This window comes from Notamacropus eugenii, chromosome 3, assembly GCF_028372415.1.
Source record: "Notamacropus eugenii isolate mMacEug1 chromosome 3, mMacEug1.pri_v2, whole genome shotgun sequence".
Lineage (NCBI taxonomy): Eukaryota > Metazoa > Chordata > Mammalia > Diprotodontia > Macropodidae > Notamacropus > Notamacropus eugenii.
This window is the reverse complement of record NC_092874.1, coordinates 48,961,770-48,987,420: the sequence shown is the minus strand read 5'-3', so window position 1 is coordinate 48,987,420 and position 25,651 is coordinate 48,961,770. Positions and strand designations below refer to the sequence as shown.

At 38.5% G+C, this 25,651-nt stretch overlaps 1 protein-coding gene and 1 long non-coding RNA gene across 16 annotated transcripts in view; one reads left to right on the top strand and one right to left on the bottom strand.

Moving 5' to 3' along the window:
- The window catches only part of LOC140530917 (uncharacterized), a 1,083,438-nt gene that overhangs the window by 522,789 nt on the left and 534,998 nt on the right, over positions 1-25,651 (top strand). The gene's annotated exons all lie outside the window — the stretch shown is intronic.
- LOC140531010 (uncharacterized) overlaps positions 1-25,651 on the bottom strand; it is a 30,789-nt gene that overhangs the window by 4,336 nt on the left and 802 nt on the right. The window contains exons 2-7 of the mRNA XM_072650211.1: positions 23,015-23,091; positions 10,861-11,011; positions 4,921-5,130; positions 2,439-2,671; positions 884-1,003; positions 282-395 (exon numbers count right to left, since the gene is read on the bottom strand). Of these exons, the coding sequence (XP_072506312.1) occupies positions 315-395; positions 884-1,003; positions 2,439-2,671; positions 4,921-5,130; positions 10,861-11,011; positions 23,015-23,091 (872 nt within the window). The 3' untranslated portion in view covers positions 282-314. The remainder of the gene's footprint in view (positions 1-281; positions 396-883; positions 1,004-2,438; positions 2,672-4,920; positions 5,131-10,860; positions 11,012-23,014; positions 23,092-25,651) is intronic.

The window sequence follows — 25,651 nt, the reverse complement described above, 5'->3', positions numbered from 1 at the left end:
ATGGCCTCCTGAGTATAGGACTGGAGCAGGAGGTAGAAGTAGCAGAGAGGGAGACAGAGGTTCAATGGAAGGAAAAGATTTCTAACAGTAAGAGCTATCCCAAAGGGGGATGGGGCCATTTCAGCAGGAATGAGTAAGCAGAGGATGTGTGACCAACGGTCAGCAGGACTATAGAACAACTTTTTGGTACAAGAGTTAGACTAGATGGCCTCTTGGATTCCTTTCAACTCTTGGGATTCTGTGATACAGTGAGTAATCAGTTTGCCCATAGAAAATCCTACCTCTGACAAACAGGGCTGAGTCACCCAAGTGGCCTAGGCAGTTAACTCTTCATGTTGAAGTTTCAGATGAATTGCTGATGCACATTTGGAAAGAGTTTCCCCATTCGGAATTCCCTACGAAACCACACAGTTTTAGTCAAAGAAATGGTCTCCTTATTTGTACATATTTTGAAATCACTGAAGTGCTTAATTCAAGAAAAGTGGAGCACAGAGGTATGTATATTTGACATTTCATTTTAACGAGTGAAAACAAATTTGATTACAAATACAGTAAGTGAGAAGCTGCCTCCCTGTGTCTGCAGCCAAATGTTTATTGAAAATGGAATAAACAAAGCCCCAATGCTGTTAAACGAAACCATGGACAGCATGAGGCAGTGACAACTACGCTGCAGCTCTCCCTATCCCCACAAAGAGATCCAAAGAGAAGATTCCAAATTTCAGTAAGTGCATCAAGGGCATTTGGAAGACACGGAAAACTTTCTACAGAGAAACAATATCAATTTCCCCGTTTTACTTTCTTGTTCTGAAGAATTATTTGTTAGACTAGATTTCTGGCTTTCCCAGCACAGCTGTTTGTTTGGACCCCTGGTCCCAAGCCTTACCTCTCTTGTCTGGTCTTCACTGACAGGCTGGAACTTAGGGGTAGCCTTCAGCTTCTGTTCTAGTTTCTGAATTTCTTGCTGGAACACATCTCTTTCATGTTCTCGATCGAATGCTTGTTCCTAAAATTTGAGTATAAGATTAATAGAAGAAACAGTCATTTAGGTGCTATTTTTCTTTAACATGATTTTAGACAGTCTAGCTTCAGGTACAGTGCTGATTGAACGCGAGGAGCTACAAGAGATGACAGCATGAAGACTTGGCTAGCTCTACAGTTCTTATGATGGTGCACTCAAAGCAATGAAGCTTGACTTACAACTTCAGACAGAGAGATAAAATGAAGTCAAAATGAATGTCAAAAGCATAATGAGTCAATCGAATTCAAATGATGTGAAATGCAGGGAGAAAGAAAATAAGCACGTTATAATAATAACAGCTAATATTTATTGAGTGCTCACTATGTCAGGCCCTGTATTAAGATCCTCAAGTGACATGCCCAGTGTAACACAGCTAGTAAGTATCAAAGGCCAGATTTAAACAAAGGTCTTCCCGGATCCAGGCCCAGTGCTCTATCCACTGTGCCAACAGCTGCCTCCATACAGAATACAAAATGTGAAAAAACTTGCTAACTATATTCTTAAAATTTATTTAATTTCCTGCACAAGAGGAACACTATAACATTAACTTGGGATCAACTGCCTGCAAGGTAATAAGAATTCTTTTATAAAGGCATACTGAATAAATGAACATTTCTAATCTGGTAATATGTCAATTCTAAAACACTTAAGTGTTTGGAGTATAGACTAGAAGAGAATTTTGAAACCTTCAGGACAGCCCCCAATACCTCTTTCTTCCTTAAGAAAAATAAAAAAAAATTAAAACCTATATAGTACACAAAGGGCACTATAGATACATACTTTTATTTTGCCAGGCATACACCTGGTTGTGCAAGCATCTAAAGGATTTTCCCAAAGTAAAAAAAAACACAAACCAGCACACGCCTGACTAGAATGTTTTTCATGAAAATCTCCCAGTGGCATGACGTGATGCTGGTGGGGTCACTGGCTACTAAAGGCCTCAGCCCTGGAAGAAGAGTCACTATTTACGTGCCACCACCTGTGCGCTGGACTTTTCTCTGTTCAACTGCTGGCACCAACGGTACTGCACTGTTCTCAATGCTGAAAACCCTTAGCACTTTGAATTGATATAGAAAACATCTGCAGATTTTAAAAGCAGCCATTTTTACACATGTGATATTGAACTGTCACGAGGTTAAGGTTGGAACCTGGAAGGTTATAACTGTCATTCTACTGGATGCAGTGGAAAGAATGCTGGATCTGGAGTGAGAAGCCAGGGGTTCGAATCACAGTTCTGGGTAATCCTACCAGTCATTACAGGTTCCTGGGCCTCATTCTTCTCATTTGTAAAATGGAGTGGTCTATTAATGATGCGATCTCACATTCTCTCCATCTCTAAATCTATGACACTGCCAAGACAAAATCCTCCAGATCTTCAAAAAAAGAAGGCAGATACACCTCCATTTTTCTTCATACTTACATCTAAAAATTTTCGCATTTTCTCCAGCTGCTTCTCCAGGAACTGGTTTTGCTGTCTCAGATCCATCACTTCAGTAGTCTTTTCTTGTTCCAGCTCCTTAAAGCGGCTGACTTGTTCCTCTACGTCTATTTCCAGAGCTTTCACTTGTTTCTGAAGGTCACCACAGACCTTTTCTGCTTGACGCTGAACTTCTAGTTTTTCCCTCGCTAGTCTTCCTGTTTCTTCCAGTAGTTCTGCTAACAAATGAAAAGTCACTGCAGGTTTTGTTACCAAGTTAATGATGGAGCACACCACAATTCTACGTACAGGATTAAACCACATGAAACAGACAGAAAACCTGGATTTTAATTCAAACACACAAAAGAGGCAATGAGCTATGCTTTCTTTTTCTCTTTAAAATATTCAGAATATCTAAACTTACCATGTATCATGCCACCATAGATCATCATTATAAGCATTATAAGCACAAGAGTACTATCACTAAATGGTGATTCTTATGGGGAAAAAAAGCAAAGAAAGTCAAAGTTATATGTTTTTACTCTAGGGAAAGGACAAAGTTACCTAATGCAAAAACCATCACTTGATTTACACAAAGCAGTTAATTTGTTCTCAATCCAAAAATCTATTTTTTATATCCATGCATGTCCCTCATTTGAAGAACCAATACTATAAACCTTTATGTAGGACCGCTGAGAAATACAGAAAGAGCAATGATTTGATTACAATGAGATTTTCTATTTTGTCCCTTTTCAGATACCCATTCCTGAATTACCTTTCACATGCAGCAAGGGAGGACTGGCAAGTGTGTATCCAATGCAAAGCTCCTCTGCTGGGAAAAGATGTAAGTCATGCTGGTGCCCAGAGACCAGATCATTGACTGACATCTGTGATATTAATGTGGTCAGTGCTAGGAAGCTGGAGACACTGACCCCCTTTCTTTTATTTCTGCAAACACTACTGATGTTAATAAGGAATATAAACACAAAAAAACCCCAGAAAACTTTTGTTCACTACACATCAAAGATTCTTCTGATGCCATCATCTTATATGCTACTTAACCAATTGCTCATTTAGACAATTATCATGAATCGATGTTAACAGCACTTGGCAAAAGTAATTAATTGTCTGTATTAATTGTATTTGGAAGTTAAGAGACACTAAGTTTTATGAAACTAAGGTAGTCGTAATTACTTAACTACTTAACTTAAGTACTTAATAACTTAATTACTGTTCAAAAATGAATACAATAAGATGATGGTGAATATGAATCTCTTGTTAATTTCAAAAAAAGGAATATGCTTTTTAACTGTAAGAAAATTTTTGTTAAAGGAAAAGACTAAGTGTGAAATACAACAGCAAAGTTTCAGAGTTAGAGAAATGGTTAGTTGGAAGTCCAAGAATCATTATTTACTTAATTTTAGGAAGTAAGTCTATCACCCGATTAAAGACAGCTATGTAGTACACAAACACACCTGCTTCTGGTGCTGCATCAACTGCAGCATCTACTAGCCCTAAGAGAAAAGGAAAAGGAAACAAAAGCAGAATAATTTACACACCATCTCTTCTTCAAGTGGGTTAATATAAAAAGGGAAAATGAAGCAAAAGACAAGACTGAAGTTCACTGACAGCAGCTTTTCTTGGAAATTCTAAATATTTCTCATTAGTTCACTCAACATTTATTAAGCACATACTAGATACAAGGCATCATCAGATTTGTTCTTCAGATGTGAAAAATGCCAACATTACACTTGAAATTTTTCAATACATTAATTTGAGCAACCACAACACCACAAACAGTTCTTCACTGTAGGTCAGAAATTTCAGCATTATTTAAACATTGCTAAGGAAGTTTGTGGGGCCACAAAATTTGTAATTGATTGTAATCTGTAATGTAAAATGGACATGGCTTGAAAGAGACAAAATTGGGAATTCACTGCAAGTAATTCAAATGCCGTACTCACAAAAAACTTACGTTTTCTAAATAATTAGTTTTCACCCTTACCCCTGAACTCTAACTGTAATTATTATTATTAAAAACAGATTAAACTAGGTGGCAACCTGCTTTTAGAAGTCATTAACTTTCTCACTCTGCTCTACTCTACAATCAACTATCTCACCCCTCCAAACTGCTCATCATTTGTCAGGAAGTACTGCTCAGTAACCAACTAATTTTTTTTTTTCATTCTCTGCCATTAGAGTATATACTTTTCACAAGTTCTTTCATATTCTGCATTATCAGCAACTTCCACTTGGGGTTAAGTGCATAAAGTTGAAGGAGGAAGTATTCTTTCCTACTGATACCTGGGGAAAAAAATAGCTATATCCCAGCTACTGACTAATAATACCAATAATATGCTCTAACATCTTTAAAGCAAATGTAACGTGCTAAAGCCACCAAAGGGAAAACTGAAGTGAGTCAACTCAAAATGAATGTGCATATAAATATCATATCTCATAAAACAATAGTCCAAATAATACATACCTTGGTGAGCTTGTAGTTTTTCAGCTTTCCATATAGCTATCTCTCTAGAGAAAAGTTTTCTTTCTTCCTCTATTTGCTCTTTTTCTTCTTCTAACTCTTCTAATTTTCTACCTACACATAACAACTCCTCCGCAAGGTAGTCAATTAGGTTACCCTTTTCCTCAAATTCACGTTCAAAAAGAGCTTTTTCTTCTTCACCACCAATGATGTCTGGGAAATAAAATTATCAGAAGAACAGGATTGTTTTAGCCTGTGGTTTTATCACTGGATTTTCAAAAGAAGAACTGATGCAGTATCATGACAATTTAAAACTTGCCTACATACCATTTCAAATAATACTGAATTGTTTATTAAGAATATTAAAAGCTTATGTCTTGACATGGTAATTAAAGTGCTATTTGGTTTTTTTCTTGGTGCTTAAATGCTATTCTAACTTACAAATGTCCCTCATAATAACAGTTTACTTTCACACACTTTACATGTTGCTTTTTGGAGACTTAGAAGGACTATATTTACAGGTGGAACAAGGAGGGGGTATGGTCCAATGAAAAGTATACTGGATTGTAAAAAAATGTTTTATGGATGTGTTTTGTTTTTATATTAAGAATAATTGCAGATCACCTTCACTCCATGAGCGGTCTGTTTAACAGAGTGAAACAATTAGGCAAAACTAATAATATGACGATGTCATCTAAAAAGTGCATCACATGCCACATTCCCCATGTGCAGCACCTGCCTCACCTTTTTACTTTTAAAAATTAACAGAAGTCTAATTTCTCTCCCTTCCATCCAGTATCCCACTGGGGACAGGGTGGGGGGAAGAAGAAAAACATTTCTTGTAACAAATGTGCACAGACACGCAGAACAAATTCCTTCCTGGTCTATACTGAAATATAAATGCAAATATAGTCTATTACGTATATGTATAGATACGTGTGTGTGTCTCATTATACACCCTAACTCTGTCCTCTCTCTGACATGGAGAGCGTGTTTCATCACTGGTCTTCCAGAATCATGAATGGCCATTAAATTTGTCGTAATTTTCTGTGCTTTTAAACTTGTTTGTTTTTCTACTATTGTTGTTACAGTATAGACTCTTCTCTTGGTTTTGCTCATCTCATTCTCTATCAGATTATGAAGTCGGTATATCCTTTGAGCCAGCTATACTACTGCTAGGTATCTATACCCAAAAGAGAGCAAAGACAAAAAAAGGCACATGCGCGCGCGCGCACGCACACACACACTCTCTCACACATTTATAGCAGCTTTTTTGCGGCAACAAAAAACTGGAAACTAAGAGGTGTTACATAATCGAGCAATGACTGAGTGAGTTGTAATATATGACTGTGATGGAATACTATTGTGAAATAAAGAAACAGATTTCAAAAAAACATGGAGAACCTTAAATGAAGTGATACAGGGTGAAATAAGCAGAAACAGAAGAAAAATTTGTACAATTAGTATCAATATCCTCACATTTTTTGGAAGACTTTGATAACGTACTGAAGAGGCTGGGTCTGTGCTAGGGGATGTGGCCCCAAACTGCATCTCCGCCCCTTTCTCCTGATGTGACTGAGGTCATGTCCCTTGTCTTTTCTGGATCTAATTTCCTTGTAGGGAAAATGGAGGACTTGGACCAGTCTGAAATCTGAGATTTGCAGTTCAGTATCAACATGTGATTATCAGCTACAATTTATAGATGAGGAAACTGTCTTGCAGCTGTAGGGCTCGAACTGAAGTCCTGACTCCAAGTCATTCATTCACTTGTTCATTTAACCAGGGTTGGTTTTTTTTAATAAGTTTTCTTAGTGTCTTTTGTTTCTATGCCACAAGCATTCAATCATTTTTAGAAATACCATTCCCTTCTGAAACTCCCAACCTTATGGAACTGAACACTCTTTTATACAAAGAAAAACAGTTAAGCAAAAGCAACTGCTAACCATCGCTACATCTGATAATGTGGGTTTCAATCAGCCCTTGCCTCCCTACCAAGAAGAAGGAAGTATGTTTCATTCTACTCAGAAGTTTTTTTAATAATGCAAAATTAATTCTTCTTTTGGTTTACACTGTGGTAGTCAGTGTACATGTTATCCTTCTTGCTTTCCTTCTCTCATTCTGTATTCCTTCACACACATCTCAGATTACTCAGTTTCTCATGTGTCTAATTTCTTATTGCACAATCCAATGCCACCATATTCAGACTGTAAAGGGCTTTAGACACCAAGCAGAACAATCAACATTCTATCCTAGAGGATTCAGTTTTGTTTTTTTTTTTGAGCAGAGATCTATGTTTTGGAAATATAACTCTACCATCTATGGAAGATCAATGGAAGAGAAGAGAGGTGATGAACAGATGTGAGTAAAGAGAAGGCACTGGATGTGAGGATGTGAAGGCTTATCTGGTAAGACCTGTCATCTATGATTTGATAGGAGAGGATGGAGTTACAACCAAAGGTGTTATTTGAATTATTATTCAGTGGGCACAGTAGTACATGAAAAAGTGACCTGACGCAGTATTACAAAATAGCAAAATGAGAAGAATATTTGCACAGTTCCTTGGACAGAAAAGAATTTCAGAGGCAAAAACAACATAGTATATACAATAGAAAGAACACCGAATTTAAGAGCCAGAAAGCCCAGGTACAAATTATAGTTTCAATATTTATTGGAAGTGTGACCAAGGTCAAATGACTTTACCTTGCTAAGAATATTTCCACACCTACAAAATAGGGATTAACAATTTATTTATGTACTGTGTGGGAAGAAAGGAAGGAGGAGGGGCAGAGACAGAACCGTATTAATTCCTCTCTCGATATGAAATGTTCCTGGGAAAATGACTATTTTCTCTCTGTGGCCCTTCCCTGTGTCTCTTCTCCACCCATGTATCGATCTCTAATAATGAACATACTGGTAGGGTCGTTCAGTGGTTTGAGAGTCAGAGTGCCTGAGTTCATTCACAGGCAGATACCGGATCTGTCTAGCCCTGGATTATTCATGTTAAACTCTTGGAGTCACAGTTTCCTTGTCTTCAAATGTTGCCAGGCCTAGAGGCCTGCGTGGGCTACCCGAGTCTTCTTACCTCACCTCCGAGGTCTTCGGTTGGCCAAAACCGGATGCTCATATGAGAGAAAGGACGTTCCAGAGTCGAACAAGGGTTGAGCTTCATTTCAGGGTCTCGGTTACAAGTGCAGGGGGGTCTTCCTTAGGAGGAAGAGGGGGAGATTTCCTAAGGAGGCTAAGATCTTAAGGGATTGGAAGTAGAAGTACAAGCGGGGAGAGAGGGGGAGGGGAGAGAGGAAAGAAGAGAAGCGGAGCCTACTGTCCTCTTGGCTCCTCACGTGCTAAGAGAGCTTTCAGGCTTCCTCAATCCTACTTAACCTTCAGCCGCATAGTTTGCATCTGAATACCATGCTGTTAGATAACAATAGTGTGCCCAGATCCGGGACAATCTCGAGGGCGGGGAGATCTCTCTCCCATCACGTTTCTCACAGGAAGAGGCGGAATTACTCGAGATGGCTCGGTTCACCTCGATTCCCAGCCGTTTCCTGGGGGGGTCTCGTGAGAGCTCTAAGATTTAGAAGCTCCCACCTTTACCCGCCCGAGACTGTCCACACGGAATTGAGCTTCCAATCCCAACAAAATGTCAATACTTCAGTGGAGTTTCTGTCACATTAAAGAGGAGCTCCATCCAATGGTTTGGATTGTGCATAGCCCCTAGGGCATCTACCAGCATGCAGGGGCCTTCCTTTGACACTGTAGGCATTGCTGTCCAATGACAGATGCAGCTTTTGCTTCTGTGCCTGTCCTGGTGATGTGTTATAGAATCTTCATGCCCCAAATGCCTCTCTTGTGCTGCCCCTTTGGAGTAACCCGCAATTTTATTTCTTAGCCTGTGATGTTCCATGCTCCACAGCCAAATAGAATCAGCAGAAAAATATGGGTGTTAAAAAGATGGACTTTTGTTTCAAAGAGAACACTGGGAGTTATGAAAAGGAAATCCAATCTACTACTCAATTCTAGGGCCAGTTTACTGTCCAACTGCAACATATGACCTAGCCATATGTCCTTCAGGACTACCTCTCTGAGCTGTGCGTCCAACTGTATAAAAGAGCCAGACAAGAGTACTACATTTATTTGCTTTGTCCTGATTGGACAGTGAGTCAGCCTGAAGACCTTCTCTGGGTAGACTTGGTCTCATCCAGTTACTTACTCTTCATATAGCACACTGGGAGCCAAAAATGGTGACTCCACTCTCACTAAAAGAGAAATTAGTTTGTTAGAGATATCTTGACAGATCTTTCCATTTATTGTCATTGTCCTCCTGGTTTCATCTTTGACGATTCTTGAGATAACTGTGGAATGATCCACAAAATTTTACAAACGAGCTTATCCTAACTGGTCTAGGTCTTGCCCACCCTATTTCTCCACGTGTTAAGAAGATCAACTCTTTGTTGGCTTTAAGCTCTTTAGATTCCTCACTGTGGCAACTGATTTATACTGGTTAAGCTTCCTTGGAAAATTGTGAAAACACCTCAAAAAGGACCTGCTCTCTCTCCACATAGAGGAGATCATATCAGACAAGTGTCATTCAGATTTTACTTAAAGACTAAGTGAACGTGAATCTACTACTCCCGAGACAGCTCTTTTCACTTATGGATAGCTCTAACTGTCACTAAATTATTCTCTAAATCAGCAGTTCTTAAATTGTGTGCCATGGAATTCCAAGGCACCACAGCAAGCTCACAGGGAACACCACACAAACCACTAGTTCAAAGTAGATTGCACTACAATTCTCTCTCTCCATGATGTTCTCAAATGTCTGAGATGGGGTTCTATTCACTTGTACTTTCAGCAATGCCAGCAACTTCTTGAACCTCCTTTATGAGATCCTATTGTTTCAAGTTGGATTTTCAGTGCATAAAAAGCTGTGATAAAAAGCAAGCACCTTAAGAAAATCATTGTGGAACGCAAAATGAAAATGGTAGTGTCCAATCTGATTACAAGGTTTAAGAAGTAATTCAGAGCCCAACAGGTGCAGACATCTCATTAGTAATTGTGGCTTTTTAAGGATAGATGAAAAATATTTTTTCTTCAATTTCTGTATATTATTTTTTCAAATGGCCACTACATTATTGGGACGTAAATACTTATTAAGTTGTTTGGACCTAATTACTTAATAACCAGAACTGTAAGATATATTTTTTGGCCTAGGATGCCATAAAAAAGTTACTTATACAATAAGGTGCCATGAACTGAGAACATTTAAAAACCTCTGTCTTCCATCAAGCTAAAATTAACATGTACACAACTTCCACCCACTGATGCACATTCTGGCCAATGGACCAGAATAAATAAATAATAGGTCATGAAGGTACCGAAATAAATATTCAAATTAAAATTTATAAATTATAATTTATATGATTTTACATAATATATTTATACTTATACATTATAAATTATAATTTATAAATTAAAATTTATCTTTGACCATATAAAATGTGGATATTTATAGTATTCATTAACACTGTTTTGCTTAAACAACGAGATGCACGGCTAACATATCTGGGGAAAAGATTTTATAGAATGAAATGAGGCCATTTTATTAATACAAGTTAAAGATTTAATTAATAAGTCTTGTATTTTTAGAAACACCTCTGCAAACCAGAAGGAGATAAAATTCTAGCTTCATGCTTTAGGAAAAACTTCTCAACTTTGGTCATAAGCATTTAATAATCATAAAAAAATGTCACATCACATGAATTCATAACAACGTTTCATAAAACCTAACTGTTTACAGTTTTCCATAATTTCATTTAATTTACATTTTACTCCTCATCCATTTAGGAGAGTGAGCTAAACAATAACTGGTGAGCAAAGCCAAGCCTCCCAGTATGTGCATCACACTACGTGTCAACACCCCCAAACCTCTCTAGAACTCACATTCTGTTCTGCCCAGTTCTGAGTCCAGATGCTCCCTGGCTTTCTGCTCTTCACTGACTGGCTCTTGGAATTTCAGAAATTTTGAGGTCTTCTTGTTCCGCCTGAAAGACTCGCACACCAACTCTGTCTGTGTGACTTTGGCGTGTTCAAGCTAAATTAGGAGAAAAGTTGCGCTGATGAGGAATTCATTGCATAACAAGTAAACTGAGGAAATTAAATGCATGCTTGCCTCTCAGAGGCAAAAGTTAGAATTCATGCTTAAAAATAAAGTGAAGAACAGCCTTACTCTATTTTTTTATTATAATTTATATGGAATGAATCCCAGGATAATTTGGTATAAATTAAAAGGAGATATCAATAAAAAAAGACAAGCCTAAGAAATTTGCATTAATTAGTCAAATCAGTCTTTTATTTAAATCCTTTCAATGAATGTTATTTATTATTAGCATGTAGAAATTACAGGGACCCTGTTCTGTGCTGTCTTCTCTCATCAGAGTGTGTGATCCTTGAGGACATGTACTTGTATTCCCACTGCTTAACATAATACTTAGTGTATAGTAAACACAGTAAATAAATGCTCCATCTGTATGTTTTATGACACTGAATTTATATAATTGGTCTGCTTGGTGGGAACAGAGAGGGGATTATACTTGTAACTCAGAGAAACTGTGTTGACACACTAGACCAACTCAATTGCATATAGTTACATATAGTTACAAAGCTAAGTTTAAGTTCAGATTCAAAATCAGGTCTTCTGACTTCAAGTCCAATGTTTTTTTTTTTAACAACTGACATAATTGTTTAATCAGCTTCTCCACTACAGATAGAGTGATTTCACACATACAGTGCTGGAACCATGGAAGTCAGAATCTGGGTACACAAGGGTTTGAATGTCACCAAGGTGGAAAACTTTAGAGCTGTACCCCAAGGCCCATCCAGGCTTTGGTTTCCCTCCTAAACCAACTCCAGTGAATTCCTGGAACAACAGTCCCGTCAGGCATTCCAGACAAAGGAAATGCCCCATTAGGAAAAACTCAATGGCCTAGCATACTAAGGGTCTGGCTTGTTAAATGGCTATTCAAAAACAAAGAGATAAATAGACAGGAAGGCAACAAATACCCAGACACCCAACATGCAAGTAAGGAAACCTCCAAGAATAACAGTTTGACACTTAAGAAATCACATCCAAGTTTGATCCAAGTAACTGGTTTTCTTCCCAATGATCAAAAAAGGTTAACTCTGCAGTTTTTCCCACACCTTTTTTATTTACAGACTTTCACAACTTGGGAAAATGAATCAGTATGAGATCTACTCTGGAGTGTTAGCTTAGATAGGGAGGCCTGTGCCTTACCCTCCTCTCAAGGAACACAACAATACACTTCCACTAGCAACAGAGAATGCTTTGGTCTTGGTAGTTCAGCAACTAGAACAACAAAGAAACACATGGGATATCTCTGGGGGGAGAGTCTGACCAGACTTTGGAGGTGTAGAATCCAGTGGGTGACGGACTTTGACGGATTCGGAGCCCAGGCTGGACCGGAGGGTCCACGGGACGGATCTGTTCCGCGGGGGTAAGACCCCGGAGCACAGCGCAGCGCGGTCAGCGCGGCAGGGCGGAGGGGACCAGAGGAGCCCGAGAGTGGCGGGCGAGACCAGCGGAGCAGGAGATAAGCCAGGCTGAGCCGGTGAGAGCCGCTGAGTGCCAGACATCAGCGCAGCAGCCCTTGAAATCTTCAGCCTGAAGACGGACTTCGGTGGGTCACTACTTGAACTTCCAGGAACTGGCATGGCAGAGTGATCAGTAAGTGCTCTCTCCTCCCCCCTGATGACCGTGAGGGAACCATAAAATTCTTCCCCAGATTAATCCTGGATCAGCGGGAACAGCAGAAGGGGGCGGGTGGTCTCATAACACCAGAGGCTGGAAAAGTGGCAAAGGGGGATTCTTCCTACAGTGGCGGAGACGGCTGGAGGGACAGACGACCCAGGGCAGAGAAAATTCGCACTGAGACCCAGGCAAGCCTCAGAGCCGGGAGACGAGCCCCAGGAGGGGCGGGAACACCCGTTAGCTTCTAGGCGTGCCCAGCCCTCCAGGGGAAAAGGGAAGACAATAGGGAAGCTGGGATCACCATCCCCTGACCCTGCCTTTGCCTCAAGTCAGCTGAGGAGATATCCTGAGACCAGACCACCCCTCCCACACACCTAACAAGCTAACCCCAGGGTTGATCGGGGAAACAAAAAACAAAAGCCTGCTTTTAGCCTAGACACACATCAGCTCAACTTAAAGATCTGTACCTTCTGACTGAAAGAACCAAAAGCTACAACACTCAGCCAACATCATGAATCGGAAAAAGCAGACGAAAAGTGAAAAAACCATAGAATCTTTCTATGGGGATAAGGACCAAAACACAAACACCAAAGAGGTTAGAGCTGAGACTGTACTTCCATCTGAAACCTCAGATGGGACTATGAATTTCTCGCAAGCACAACTAGATTACCTGGAACGTCTGAAGAAGGATATAAAAGAAAAACTGGCCAATGATTTTAAAACTATAAAAAAAGAATTCACTGATGAGAACATCACCCTGAAAAAGAAAATTGAAGAAATGGAAAAGGAAGTTCAAAAATTAACTGGAGAGAATAATTCCCTAAAAGGAAGAGCTAATCAAATGGAAAAGGAAACCCAAAACCTAATTGGGAAAATTGATCAGATGGAAAAGGAAACCCAAAACCTAACTGGGAAAATTGGTCGAATGGAAAAAGAAGTACAAAAATTAAATGGAGAAAATAGCTCCTTAAAGGGAAAAATTGGTCAGATGGAAAAGGAGATGGAAAAGCTAACTGAAGAAAACACTACGATGAAGATTAGAATTGGGCAAGTAGAAACTAATGACTCAATGAGGCAACAAGAATCAGTCAAACAAAATCTAAAGAATGAAAAGATAGAAGAAAATCTAAAATATTTAATTGGAAAAACAACTGACCTGGAAAATAGATCCAGGAGAGAAAATCTAAGAATTATTGGCCTGCCAGAAACCCATGATGAAGAAAAGAGTCTGGACAATATCTTCCAGGAAATCATCAAGGAAAACTGCCCAGAAGTACTAGACTCAGAGGGCAAAATAGTCATCGAAAGAATCCACCGTTCCCCACCGGAAAGGGATCCCAAACTCAAAACCCCAAGAAATATAGTTGCCAAATTCCAGAGCTATCAAGTGAAGGAGAAAATACTACAAGCAGCCAGAAAGAAACAATTCAAATATCAAGGACACACAGTCAGGATCACACAGGACCTTGCAGCTTCTACATTAAAAGATCGAAAGAATTGGAACCCAATATTCCGTAAGGCAAAGGAGTTGGGACTTCAACCAAGGATCAACTACCCAGCAAAGTTCAGCATAACATTTCAGGCAAGGAGAAAGTCATTCAACGAAATAAGGGATTTCCAGAGCTTCCTGACCAAAACACCAGAACTCAATAGACAATTTGATCTTCAAATGCAGGTCTCCAGAGAATCATAAAAAGGTAAACAGAGGGGAAAAAACAAAAACAAAAACTTGCTACTCAATTAGGGCAAACTGCTTACCTCCCTATAAGGGAAGATGATACCTGTTAATCTTGAGAACTGTGCAGCTATTATGATAAAAGGGATATATGTAGAGGGAACGGGCAAAAAGTAAATGATGTCATGTCAAAAATATGATTTAAGTATGAGAAGGGAATGTAATAGGAGGTGTGGAAAGGGGGAAGCAGAAAATGGCAAATTATATCACAGGAAGAAGTACAAAACTATAGTAGAGGGAAGGAGGGGAGGGAGATGAGCATTGTTTGAGAGGTACTCTCATCTGATTTGTTCAAAGGAGGGAACAATAATCTTAAGTAGATAAGCCTAACTAGCTCTATAGGTAGTAGGAGGGGAAGGGGGAAGAAAGGGGAGGGTGGCTAAAAGGGAGGAAAGGAGCAATAAGAGTAAAGGGGACTAAAAGGGAGGGGGGTTAAAAGAAGGAGGGGAAGGCTGCAGGAGGAGGGGGAGAAAAGTGAATACTATTGAGGAGGGGAAGGGAGATGGGAGAGCTAAAAGCACAAATGGTGGGAAAGAGGTTGGAGGGAAATACACAGATTGTAATCATAACTGTGAATGTGAATGGAATGAACTCTCCCATAAAACGGAGACGGATAGCAGAATGGATTAAAAGCCATAATCCAACAATATGCTGCTTACAAGAAACACATATGAAACGGGGGGATACACATAGGATAAAGGTCAAAGGATGGAGCAGAATATATTGTGCTTCAGCTCATGTAAGAAAGGCAGGAGTAGCAATCCTAATCTCAGACAAAGCAAAAGCAGAAATAGATCTAATCAAAAGGGATAAGGATGGAAACTATATCCTGCTAAAAGGCACCATAGACAATGAGGCAATATCATTACTAAACATGTATGCTCCAAGTGGTATAGCATCCAGATTCTTAGAGGAGAGGTTGGGGGAGTTGAAGGAAGAAATTGATAGCAAAACTATACTAGTGGGGGACCTCAACCTCCCCCTCTCTGAACTCGATAAATCCAACCTCAAAATAAACAAGAAAGAGGTTAAGGAGGTAAATAAAACTCTGGATAAGGTAGATATGATAGATCTTTGGAGAAAATTAAATGGGAATAGAAAGGAATATACTTTTTTCTCAGCGGTACATGGAACATTTACAAAAATTGACCATGTACTAGGACATAAAAATCTCACAATCCAGTGCAGAAAGGTAGAGATAATCAATACATCCTTTTCGGATCATAATGCATTAAAAATTACATGTAATAAAAGGCCATGGAAAGAGAAACCAAAAATCAATTGGAAACTAAATAATCTAATTCTAAAGAAGGGTTGGGTTAAAGAAGAAATCATAGAAACAATCAACAATTTCATTCGAGAGAATGACAATAGTGAGATAACATACCAAAACTTATGGGATACTGCAAAAGCAGTTATTAGGGGAAGTTTTATATCTCTGAATGCTTACATAAATAAAATAGAAAAAGAGGAGATCAATGACTTAGGCTTGCAGTTGAAAAAGCTAGAAAAAGAACAAACTGAAAATCCCCAAGTAAATACCAAATTAGAAATACTGAAAACCAAAGGAGAGATTAATAAAATTGAAATAAAGAAAACTATTGAATTAATAAATAAAACCAATAGCTGGTTTTATGAAAAAACTAATAAAATTGATAAACCTTTGGTCAATCTGATTAAAAAAAAGAAAGAAGAAAACCAAATTACTAATATTAAAAATGAAAGGGGTGAACTCACCTCCAATGAGGAGGAAATTAAAACAATAATTAGAAACTACTTTGCCCAACTTTATGCCCACAAATTCGACAATCTAAACGAGATGGATGAATATTTTAAAAAATACAAATTGCCCAGATTAACAGAAGAAGAAGTTGAATACTTAAACAACCCCATCTCAGAAAAAGAAATTGAACAAGCCATCAATGAACTCCCTAGGAAAAAATCTCCAGGGCCAGATGGATTCACAAGTGAATTCTATCAAACATTTAAAGAACAGTTAATTCCAATACTACATACACTATTCTTGAAAATTGGGGAAGAAGGAGTCCTCCCAAATTCTTTCTATGATACAAATATGGTTTTGATACCCAAACCAGGAAGAGACAAAACAGAGAAAGAAAATTATAGACCAATTTCCCTAATGAATATAGATGCAAAAATTTTAAATAAGATTCTAGCAAAACGAATACAGCATCTTATCACGAGATTAATACATTATGATCAGGTAGGATTCATACCAGGACTACAGGGCTGGTTCAATATTAGGAAAACTATTAGCATTATCGATCACATCAACAACAAAGCTAACAAAAACCACATGATTATCTCAATAGATGCAGAAAAAGCTTTTGACAAAATACAACATCCATTCCTACTAAAAACATTGGAGAATGTAGGAATAAAGGGAACTTTCCATAAAATAATAAGCAGTATCTATCTAAAACCTTCAGCAAGCATTATATGCAATGGGGATAAGCTAGATGCATTCCCAATAAGATCAGGGGTGAAACAAGGTTGTCCATTATCACCACTATTATTTAATATGGTACTAGAAATGTTAGCTGTAGCAATTAGACAAGATAAAGATATCCAAGGAATTAAAATAGCCAAAGAAGAAACTAAGTTATCACTCTTTGCAGATGATATGATGATTTACCTAGAGAATCCCAGAGATTCAAGTAAAAAATTACTTGAATTAATAAACAACTTTGGCAAAGTTGCAGGTTACAAAATAAACCCACACAAATCTTCTGTGTTCCTATATATTAGCAACAAAGTCCAACAGCAAGAGATAGAAAGAGAAATCCCATTTAAAGTTAGGGCAGACAGTATAAAATACTTAGGAGTCTACTTGCCAAAACAAACCCAGGGATTATATGAACACAATTACAAGACACTTTTTGCACAAATAAAGTCAGATTTAAGTAAGTGGAAAAACATTAGTTGCTCATGGGTAGGCTGTGCTAATATAATAAAAATGACAATTCTACCCAAATTAATATACTTATTTAGTGCCATACCAATTAAACTGTCAGACAATTACTTTCTAGAGCTGGACAAAATAATATCAAAATTCATTTGGAAAAACAAAAGGTCCAGAATATCAAAGGGACTAATGAAAAGAAATGCTTGGGAAGGTGGCCTAGCGCTACCAGACCTCAAACTGTACTATAAAGCAGCAATTATCAAAACCACTTGGTATTGGCTAAGAAACAGAGAGGTAGACAAGTGGAATAGACTTGGCACTCAAGATGCAGTAGGCAAGGAATATAGCAACCTTCTGTTTGATAAACCCAAGGACCCCAGCTTCTGGGATAAGAACTCATTGTTTGACAAAAATTGCTGGGAAAACTGGATAACAGTGTGGCGGAAATTAGGCATAGACCCATACCTGACACCGTACACAAGAATAAAGTCCAAATGGGTACATGATTTAGGTATAAAGATTGATACCATGAATAAACTGGAGAAGCAAGGAATAGTGTATTTATCAGATCTATGGAGAAGGGAAGAATTCTTTACTAAAGGAGAGATAGAATGCATTATGAAATGCAAAATGGATAACTTTGATTACATTAAACTGAGAAGTTTTTGCACAACCAAACCCAATGCAACCAAAATCCGGAGGGATGTAGTAAATTGGGAAAGAATTTTTACAGCTAAGCTCGGGGATAAAGGCCTCATTTCTAGAATTTATAGAGAACTGATCCAAATGTATAATCATACAAGTCATTCCCCAATTGATAAATGGTCAAAGGATATGAACAGGCAATTTTCAGAGGAAGAAATTAAAGCTATCTATAATCATATGAAAAAATGCTCTAAATCACTATTGGTTAGAGAGATGCAAATCAAAACAACTCTGAGGTACCACATCACACCTATAAGATTGGCAAACATGACAGAACAAGAAAATGATAAATGCTGGAGAGGATGTGGGAGAGTTGGAACACTAATTCATTGTTGGTGGAGCTGTGAGCGCATCCAACCATTCTGGAGAGCAATTTGGAACTATGCCCAAAGGGCTACAAAAATGTGCATACCCTTTGACCCAGCAATATCGCTACTAGGACTATATCCCCAAGAGATCATAAAAATGGGAAAGGGTCCCACATGTACAAAAATATTTATAGCAGCACTCTATGTAGTTGCCAAAAACTAGAAGTCAAGGGGATGTCCATCAATTGGGGAATGGCTGAATAAATTATGGTATATGAATGTAATGGAGTACTATTGTGCCATAAGAAATGATGAACAAGAAGACTTCAGAGAGGCCTGGAAGGACTTATATGACCTGATGCTGAGTGAAAGGAGCAGAACCAGGAGAACTTTATGCACAGCAACAACCACAGTGTGTGAGAGTTTTTTCTGGTAGACTTAGATTTTTGTAATAACACAAGAACTTCTGAAAAAAAAAAAAATCCCAATGGTGGACCTCAAGGCAAAATGCCTTCCACACTCAGAGAGAGAAATATGGAAGTCACTCACATAATGTAGCAGATCATGTTTGTGTATGTGTATCTGTTTGTGTATCATGTTCTGATTTGTTATACGGATTCTTTCATTTATCTTAGTCTGACTACATAGCATGACTATAGTGAAAATATACTCAATAGGAAAGTATATGTAGAATCTATACAGAATTGTATGCAGTCGTGGGGAGGGAGGGAGGTAGTGGGGGGTGGGTGGGGAGGGATAAAATCGCAATTGTATGGCAGTGATTGTTAAACATTAAAAAAAAAAAAAAAAGATTTGGAGCCACTATGCCATATAAAAAAGTATTAATAGTCCCCAAAGATCACATCAATGCAAATCAAGACATCTTTAAGATGTCATCTTACTGCCTCTAAAATAGAAAAAATAATGAAAAATAAAAATGATCACTGTTACAAAGAGCCAGAACTAAGTGTAGGCAAGGTAGACAGCCCCTGAGGGGCTAACATGGAAAGGAGCACCATGAAGGATGCATTTATTATTAATTTGTTGTTCCCTCCTGGTTCATACATCCATCCCCGACTCTGGTTAATTGCTTCTTCCACTACTTTGGGGTTAAGCCTATGACTCACTCAACACGTGAGTTCCTCCTGAATCATGTTATTGCAATTGTACAATACTGAGTTCTTAAAACATATGAGTGTCTGTATACATAAGTTTCAAGCAGAAAAAAGGGGAGTGCTTCATCACAAACTCTCAGAAATCTCTGTATGGTACTTAAATCAATAAAGCATTGATTTAACGCTTACTCTGTGCCAGGTGCAGTTGTAAGCTCTGGGAATACAGTTACAAACAAACAAGATAATCTTTACCCTCAAGGAGTTTATGTTCTGTTAAAGGTAGAGAACACAGGGTAAGCTGGAAGAATGGAAGGGCGTCATGGAAATAGGCAAGAAGGGACACAGAGACTTGATTCTGATTGTGATAAGGTAAAATCTCCCCAGATCCTGGGGCAGAATCCAAAGTTCTGGTGGGGAGAGGGTAGGTGGAGATGAATGTGCTGGCCAAGTAGCATGGTGTAGAAATGGTGGCTGGGAAGATATCATTCCTACACAGCTTTCCTTTTGGACTTCATCATGAAATTTACCATCTTGTGAAATGCATCAACCCTGAAATTCACACCTCATTAGTACCCCATGTCTGGGCGCTCCTCCCACTTCTGATCTGACAGGGTAGAGTGTAAACATCCTAGAGTTCTTTCCACAACTTCCATTTAAGGAGGTGGTATAAGGAGTCTATCCCATCATTTCTGATCCTGCTATACTCCTGGACTTAACTATGCACCCTTGATGAGACCTCTCCCCCCCACCCCCAACTCAGCTTCTTTTTATTTGTTGTTTTCCCCACCCAGACTGTGAGCTCCTGTTGGTCAAGGACTGGTTTTTTTTTGCCTTTCTTTATATTGACAGAACTTATCACAGTGCCGAGCACATAGTAGGTACTTAATAAATATGTATTGTATAATACATATTGACCCACTATTTATTGATTATCCCATTCTCCTTATTTTGCCGCTCATTTCTCCACCCCCCTTTTTAGTCCAACTAGATTCTTTAAACTGAGAAGACTTAAACAGGACATATCCCTCTCATCCCCCAATCTCAAATTTCCTCTTTCTCCCCATCTAATTCCAAACCCTTCCACCCCCTGAGTTTGAGGATGTGTTGTATGGTGATATCGGGATTCTCAAGTGGTAGGTGTACCTGAGTTTAACTTATCTGGTGATAATATACTCAGATCATCTTCTTCCCTATTGTATCTGTTAAATTGCCTTCTCAGATTGTGTAGGTGACATAACACACCCTGGCCCTAATAGATATATTGTACTGTACTTTGTAATTTAAGAAAAGATCAGATGACAGAAGGAGGAAGAAGAAAAAGAGACTAATTGAGGATTAAGGAATCTGACCATTAAGAGATTAGATTTATTTTGCTGGACTCTGGCATAGCTTAACTCTTGATGGCAGTAGCTTGGGGGGAGGGAAGGCAGAGGCAGAGGTATGTAGTGTGTACTCTATACTGTGCTTTAATACTTCTTGGATCCATAATCTTACTGATGGGGACATTCTCTCCATAAGTGCAGATTGCAACCTGTCTGCACCTTCTCATCCTGTGAGATACTCATTTCTATTCTTCTGTAGAACCTCCACAAAAGATCCATTTAGCATATGCAGGCCTTCCTATATTGGGTGAGTTACAGTGTTGTACTCTGGCTACAGAGAGCCTTCACGTAATGTCCCCAATATGGATCCTGAATTCTCTAAGTCACTATTCTAGGGGAACATGAGCTCTGACAAAAATCTTCTGAACTGGAAAGATTCCTCAGGCATGGTCCCTGAGATGGACTGAGTCTGCTGTCTAATCAGCTAAGGACAGAGAGACTCATCACCAACATAATTAATCAACAATTATTTATTAAACACTTACGTGCCAGGCAGTAGGTATACAAATAAAAGGAATGAAACTATCCCTTCTTACAAAGAGTTTATATTCTAGAGGAAGAGAAAATTACATGTATTAAAGTATATTGCAGAATAAATATCTGGATTTTATATGAATAGGGAACTCTTGAGGAAGCTTTGTACCAGCACAGGGCAACACCTTTTCTTTGATGTAAAGTCAAAAAGAATTGCTTTGAGCAGTGAGTGTAACTTCTCCTGGATCACATAGCTTGTAGGTCTCCAAGACAGGACGAGGACCTTGGCCCCTGTGACTCTGAGGCTGACTTTCTCTCCACTACACAAGATGTCACCACAAACACAAGCCGCCAGTTGCTTGTTTCCCACAACACTCCCCAGTGGGGCTTGAACCAGATTAAAATGTAATTGGGAAATAGTGAACAAAACAAATAAAAGTTTGATATGAAATAAAATAAAGATAAGTCATAGATACTCTAAATATGTGGTTTTTGAAGTCAATCCATGGCCCACAGGGATCTCCATGTACAGTTTAATGGCCCCAGTCTTTATTTCAACTGAGGCAAATAGAGGTTAAGTGACTTGCCCAGGGTCACACAGTGTCTGAGGCTGAATCTGAACTCAAATCTTTATGTCTCCAAGCCTGGTGCACTACCCATCCATGTCTCTGCCTGCAAATCTAGGGCTCTTTTCCTTATGTCCCAGAAATGTGCCAATTTCCTTTTCTTAATAGTGAGATTTTTCAATCTTTCAATGTCTGTTTACAATCTGTTTCCTCTTTTGGAAAATGTCCATTCATATTCTTGACCATTTGACTCTTCTGCATTTTCACTCTCCTTTAAAGTCATACTCCAATAATGTATCATTATCACATAGTTGTGGTTAATCATTGTATTTTTCTGATAATTATTTTTATGTGATCAAATAAATCCACCATAACCAAATACTTTTGTGATCTCATTAATTTGGATATTTCACCTATTGATTCATTCAGATCTTGGCACATCCATAAATGTCCATCTTGTCTAACTCTTATTCATACCTTTCATGAGTTTACCCCAGTGAAGTGAGCTGGGAACTTTCTTTCTCTTTTTTGACATTGTGAGACTACAAGGAGAATGCTCAGGTCTTCTACTGGTCATTTCTCACTCTCATCATCAGACCAATCTATCTTCTTTCCTGATCATAAATTTTCCTAATGAGAGCCTTTATTCCAGTTCTTATTTGTTATGTTTTTTTGCAGCTTGTCTCATACCCAACATGCATCTTTTCCTTGCCCTCTGTTATACTAACTTTTATATTCTTATATGACTCACATCCTACAATAGTGGTAGAATATTAGTATTAAAAGATGAGCTTTTGTTTCCAGGAATTTGGAATTATTTAACGGAGCTCTGTACATTTCCTTAAGGCACTCCAGGGCACCTGAACTCCTTCTGCTTAATTCTGGGCCTAACCAGATATTCATTTGTACTGCCTGCCCAGGAGATCAACTGGACGATCTGTTGATCTATTCATCCAACTCTCTACTGATCTATCTTGATCAACCTATGTAGATAGATACAGATGGGCTAAGAGACAGTAAGAGAATTCTTTAGGCTGTTCATTTAATGGCATGTAATAATCTGGTCACAGACATTTTTCATCCACTTGATCTTTCCTATGTGGATACTTAGGCCAAACTCTTGAATGCTTGTGGATCTCCTCCAGGAGGCTCTGCCATGTTCCACTTCTTGATGCAGCCAGCATAAAAAGGTCATCTGCAAAGAGGACGATCTGAAAACTTCACCATCCTAGGGAATTTCTCTTCAACTCAGATGGTAAATATACAATCTACTGTGAAATTTTGCTTTTAGTTTATGATCCCTGCCCAAATTTCTGGTATCTCTCCCTGCCTTTAAATGCCTTCTCAGCTGGGAGTTGTGTTGTCTCTTGCATGAATCTCTTCTCTAAGTTCTTGGTCCAGTCCAGTTGCTGTTCCTGCCTTTGTTCTTTTTAGTCTCATTTCTACCTCTTTGACAAGCACTTCTAGGATTAAGGCATCAGAACTCAAGCGCTGTGTCTCTACCTTCCCTGATGCAGAAAGCAGTTTGTTCTAAAAATCTTTGCAGATTTTTTCCATTTTTCTTCTTGTGGTTGTCCATGCTCTTTTTTATCCTTAAAAATCCTTGGGGTTACTTTGCTTAGCTAGATCCCTTATCAAGCTTTATTTAAACTGGTTCTACTCTTCGCTATTTACATTACTCTTCACTATTTACATTCACCTCACAATCATTGGAAGTGACTCTCCAAATCGTGGGAGGATTTCCATCATGTACTAGACAGGTGCTCCCATGAAGACAATAGGCTTCTACTATTTGTCAGCCTGACTTTTCAATTCTTGTCTTTGATTAAAATATCACTGTACAAATTAATAGCTTATTTTCCTTTTTTTTTTTAATTAAAAAACAATTTTCACTAGGATCTACAAGATACTCTATTTAGGAGCTTCATTTTTTTTCTTATGTGTGGTAGAAGTATTTGTTTATACAGTGTATGCATGTTAAGAAAGAAGAAAGAGTGCTAGCCTAGCTTCCTTTGGGTTCCAGGCTTGCTTCTACCACATAATTCTACCACATATTGCCTATAGTCAAATCAAGTCAACCAAAACTTACTTAAGTGCTCACTACTGCCAGGCACTATGGTAAGCACTGGGAAGACAAACACAAGCAGAAAAAAAAGGGAAGCTTGTATTTTAATGGGGAAAGATAACCCATGGTGGAGGTTGAAAAGAGGGGGCCGAGTGGAGGACAGTTAGAGGAAGCGCTGGGGAGGAGCCTGGAGAACAGTGAAGGCTGGGTGACCTAGGCCTCCAATCAGAAAAAATTCCTCAATGCAAACTCCCTACACTAATGAAATTACATATCTGGAACCCCTCCTCTTGAAAAAAGCAAGAGAAAGGTTCAGGCTCATCACACTCCATCAGAAAACACAATTTACAATGTTACTGAATGACCAAACACTGACAAAAGACATACCTGGTCTCCACGAGGTCCTGACTGTCAAAACCACCTCATCTCCTCTTCCAGCTTCATAACCATATTTCTCAAATCATTCTTTTCCTCAGTCAATTGGCTGATATGTCCTGTCAGCTCAGCATTTTGTCTTAGTAAACTTTCAGTCAATAAGCTACAGGAAATGCCTGGTGATACTAAAGTGGGCTAGAAAGGAAAAAAAAAGTGACATGAAATCAGATCAACAACATATAAAAATAGTGACAAAAACACAATGTATGATCATATTCTTGGGAGCCGTTTAAAGTCTTATTACAACTTGGATGTTCTATAAACAAGGAAACTACTGCATTTTGTGAGAGGACAGATTGGGCAATGTAAAGTCACATATAGGGATAAGGTGAACTGCTCTCAATTATCCACGCTCATGAGGAAGAGACAGGATATGAATAAGTCAAATTTCGGTCATTCTAAACCTTAACCACTAGTTTCTTTCATTATTATCCCAAACTAAACCTTTTAAACGATCAATAACAAACAAAAAAAGATGGCCTTAAGTTTCGCTTCCATTCTCTTCACGCTGCTCACTATTATTTCATCCAGAAAATCCCCCAAAGCTGTCTTAGCAGGAAGGCAAAGCAAGAGATGCATTACACTGCTATTTTCAAAAAATCTCTACAATTTTCTGACAAAATTGAAGTCCATATTGCTTTATAAATGGTTAAAAATTTCTTACCTCCCCCTCCTGGGAATATCCAGTAAACTTTTGTAATTGTAAAAGAATGGGATCAATATTTTTCTGGACCCAAATGAAAAAACAAAACCTCATGGCTTAATTCTACTAATTTGGGGAGTGTTAAACTCTGTAAATACAACAATCAGAACTAAAGCTCTTCTTCACATAATTCTCCCTTCTCACATTTTACCTTTAGGCTAAAAACTTTACATAATTTATTTTTAACTGTACTATATTTCTTAACCTTAAAAGCCTAAAGAAATGTTAGATATTATTAAGGAGAGTTTTGTTAAAAAGTATATATAAGCTCAAGAAGACAGTACTTTTTTGGATGAATGAAAACTATTTCACTATTCAGATGTGACAACACAAAAATGTGTTGCATCTTAATAAGCAACTTTATCCAGGTTACAAATTCCTTCTTGGAAAGTCAAGAAGGTTTCTCGCACCTGCTGGAGGCTTTGCGGGTCAGCTGCTGTAGTTTTGATGAGATGAGCTGCAGCTTTTGCCTAACAGTCTCTAGCTCATGGATATCCTCAGTTGTCCCACCCCCATTCATCTCAATCAGTGCGGGATAACTTGATTCTTTTT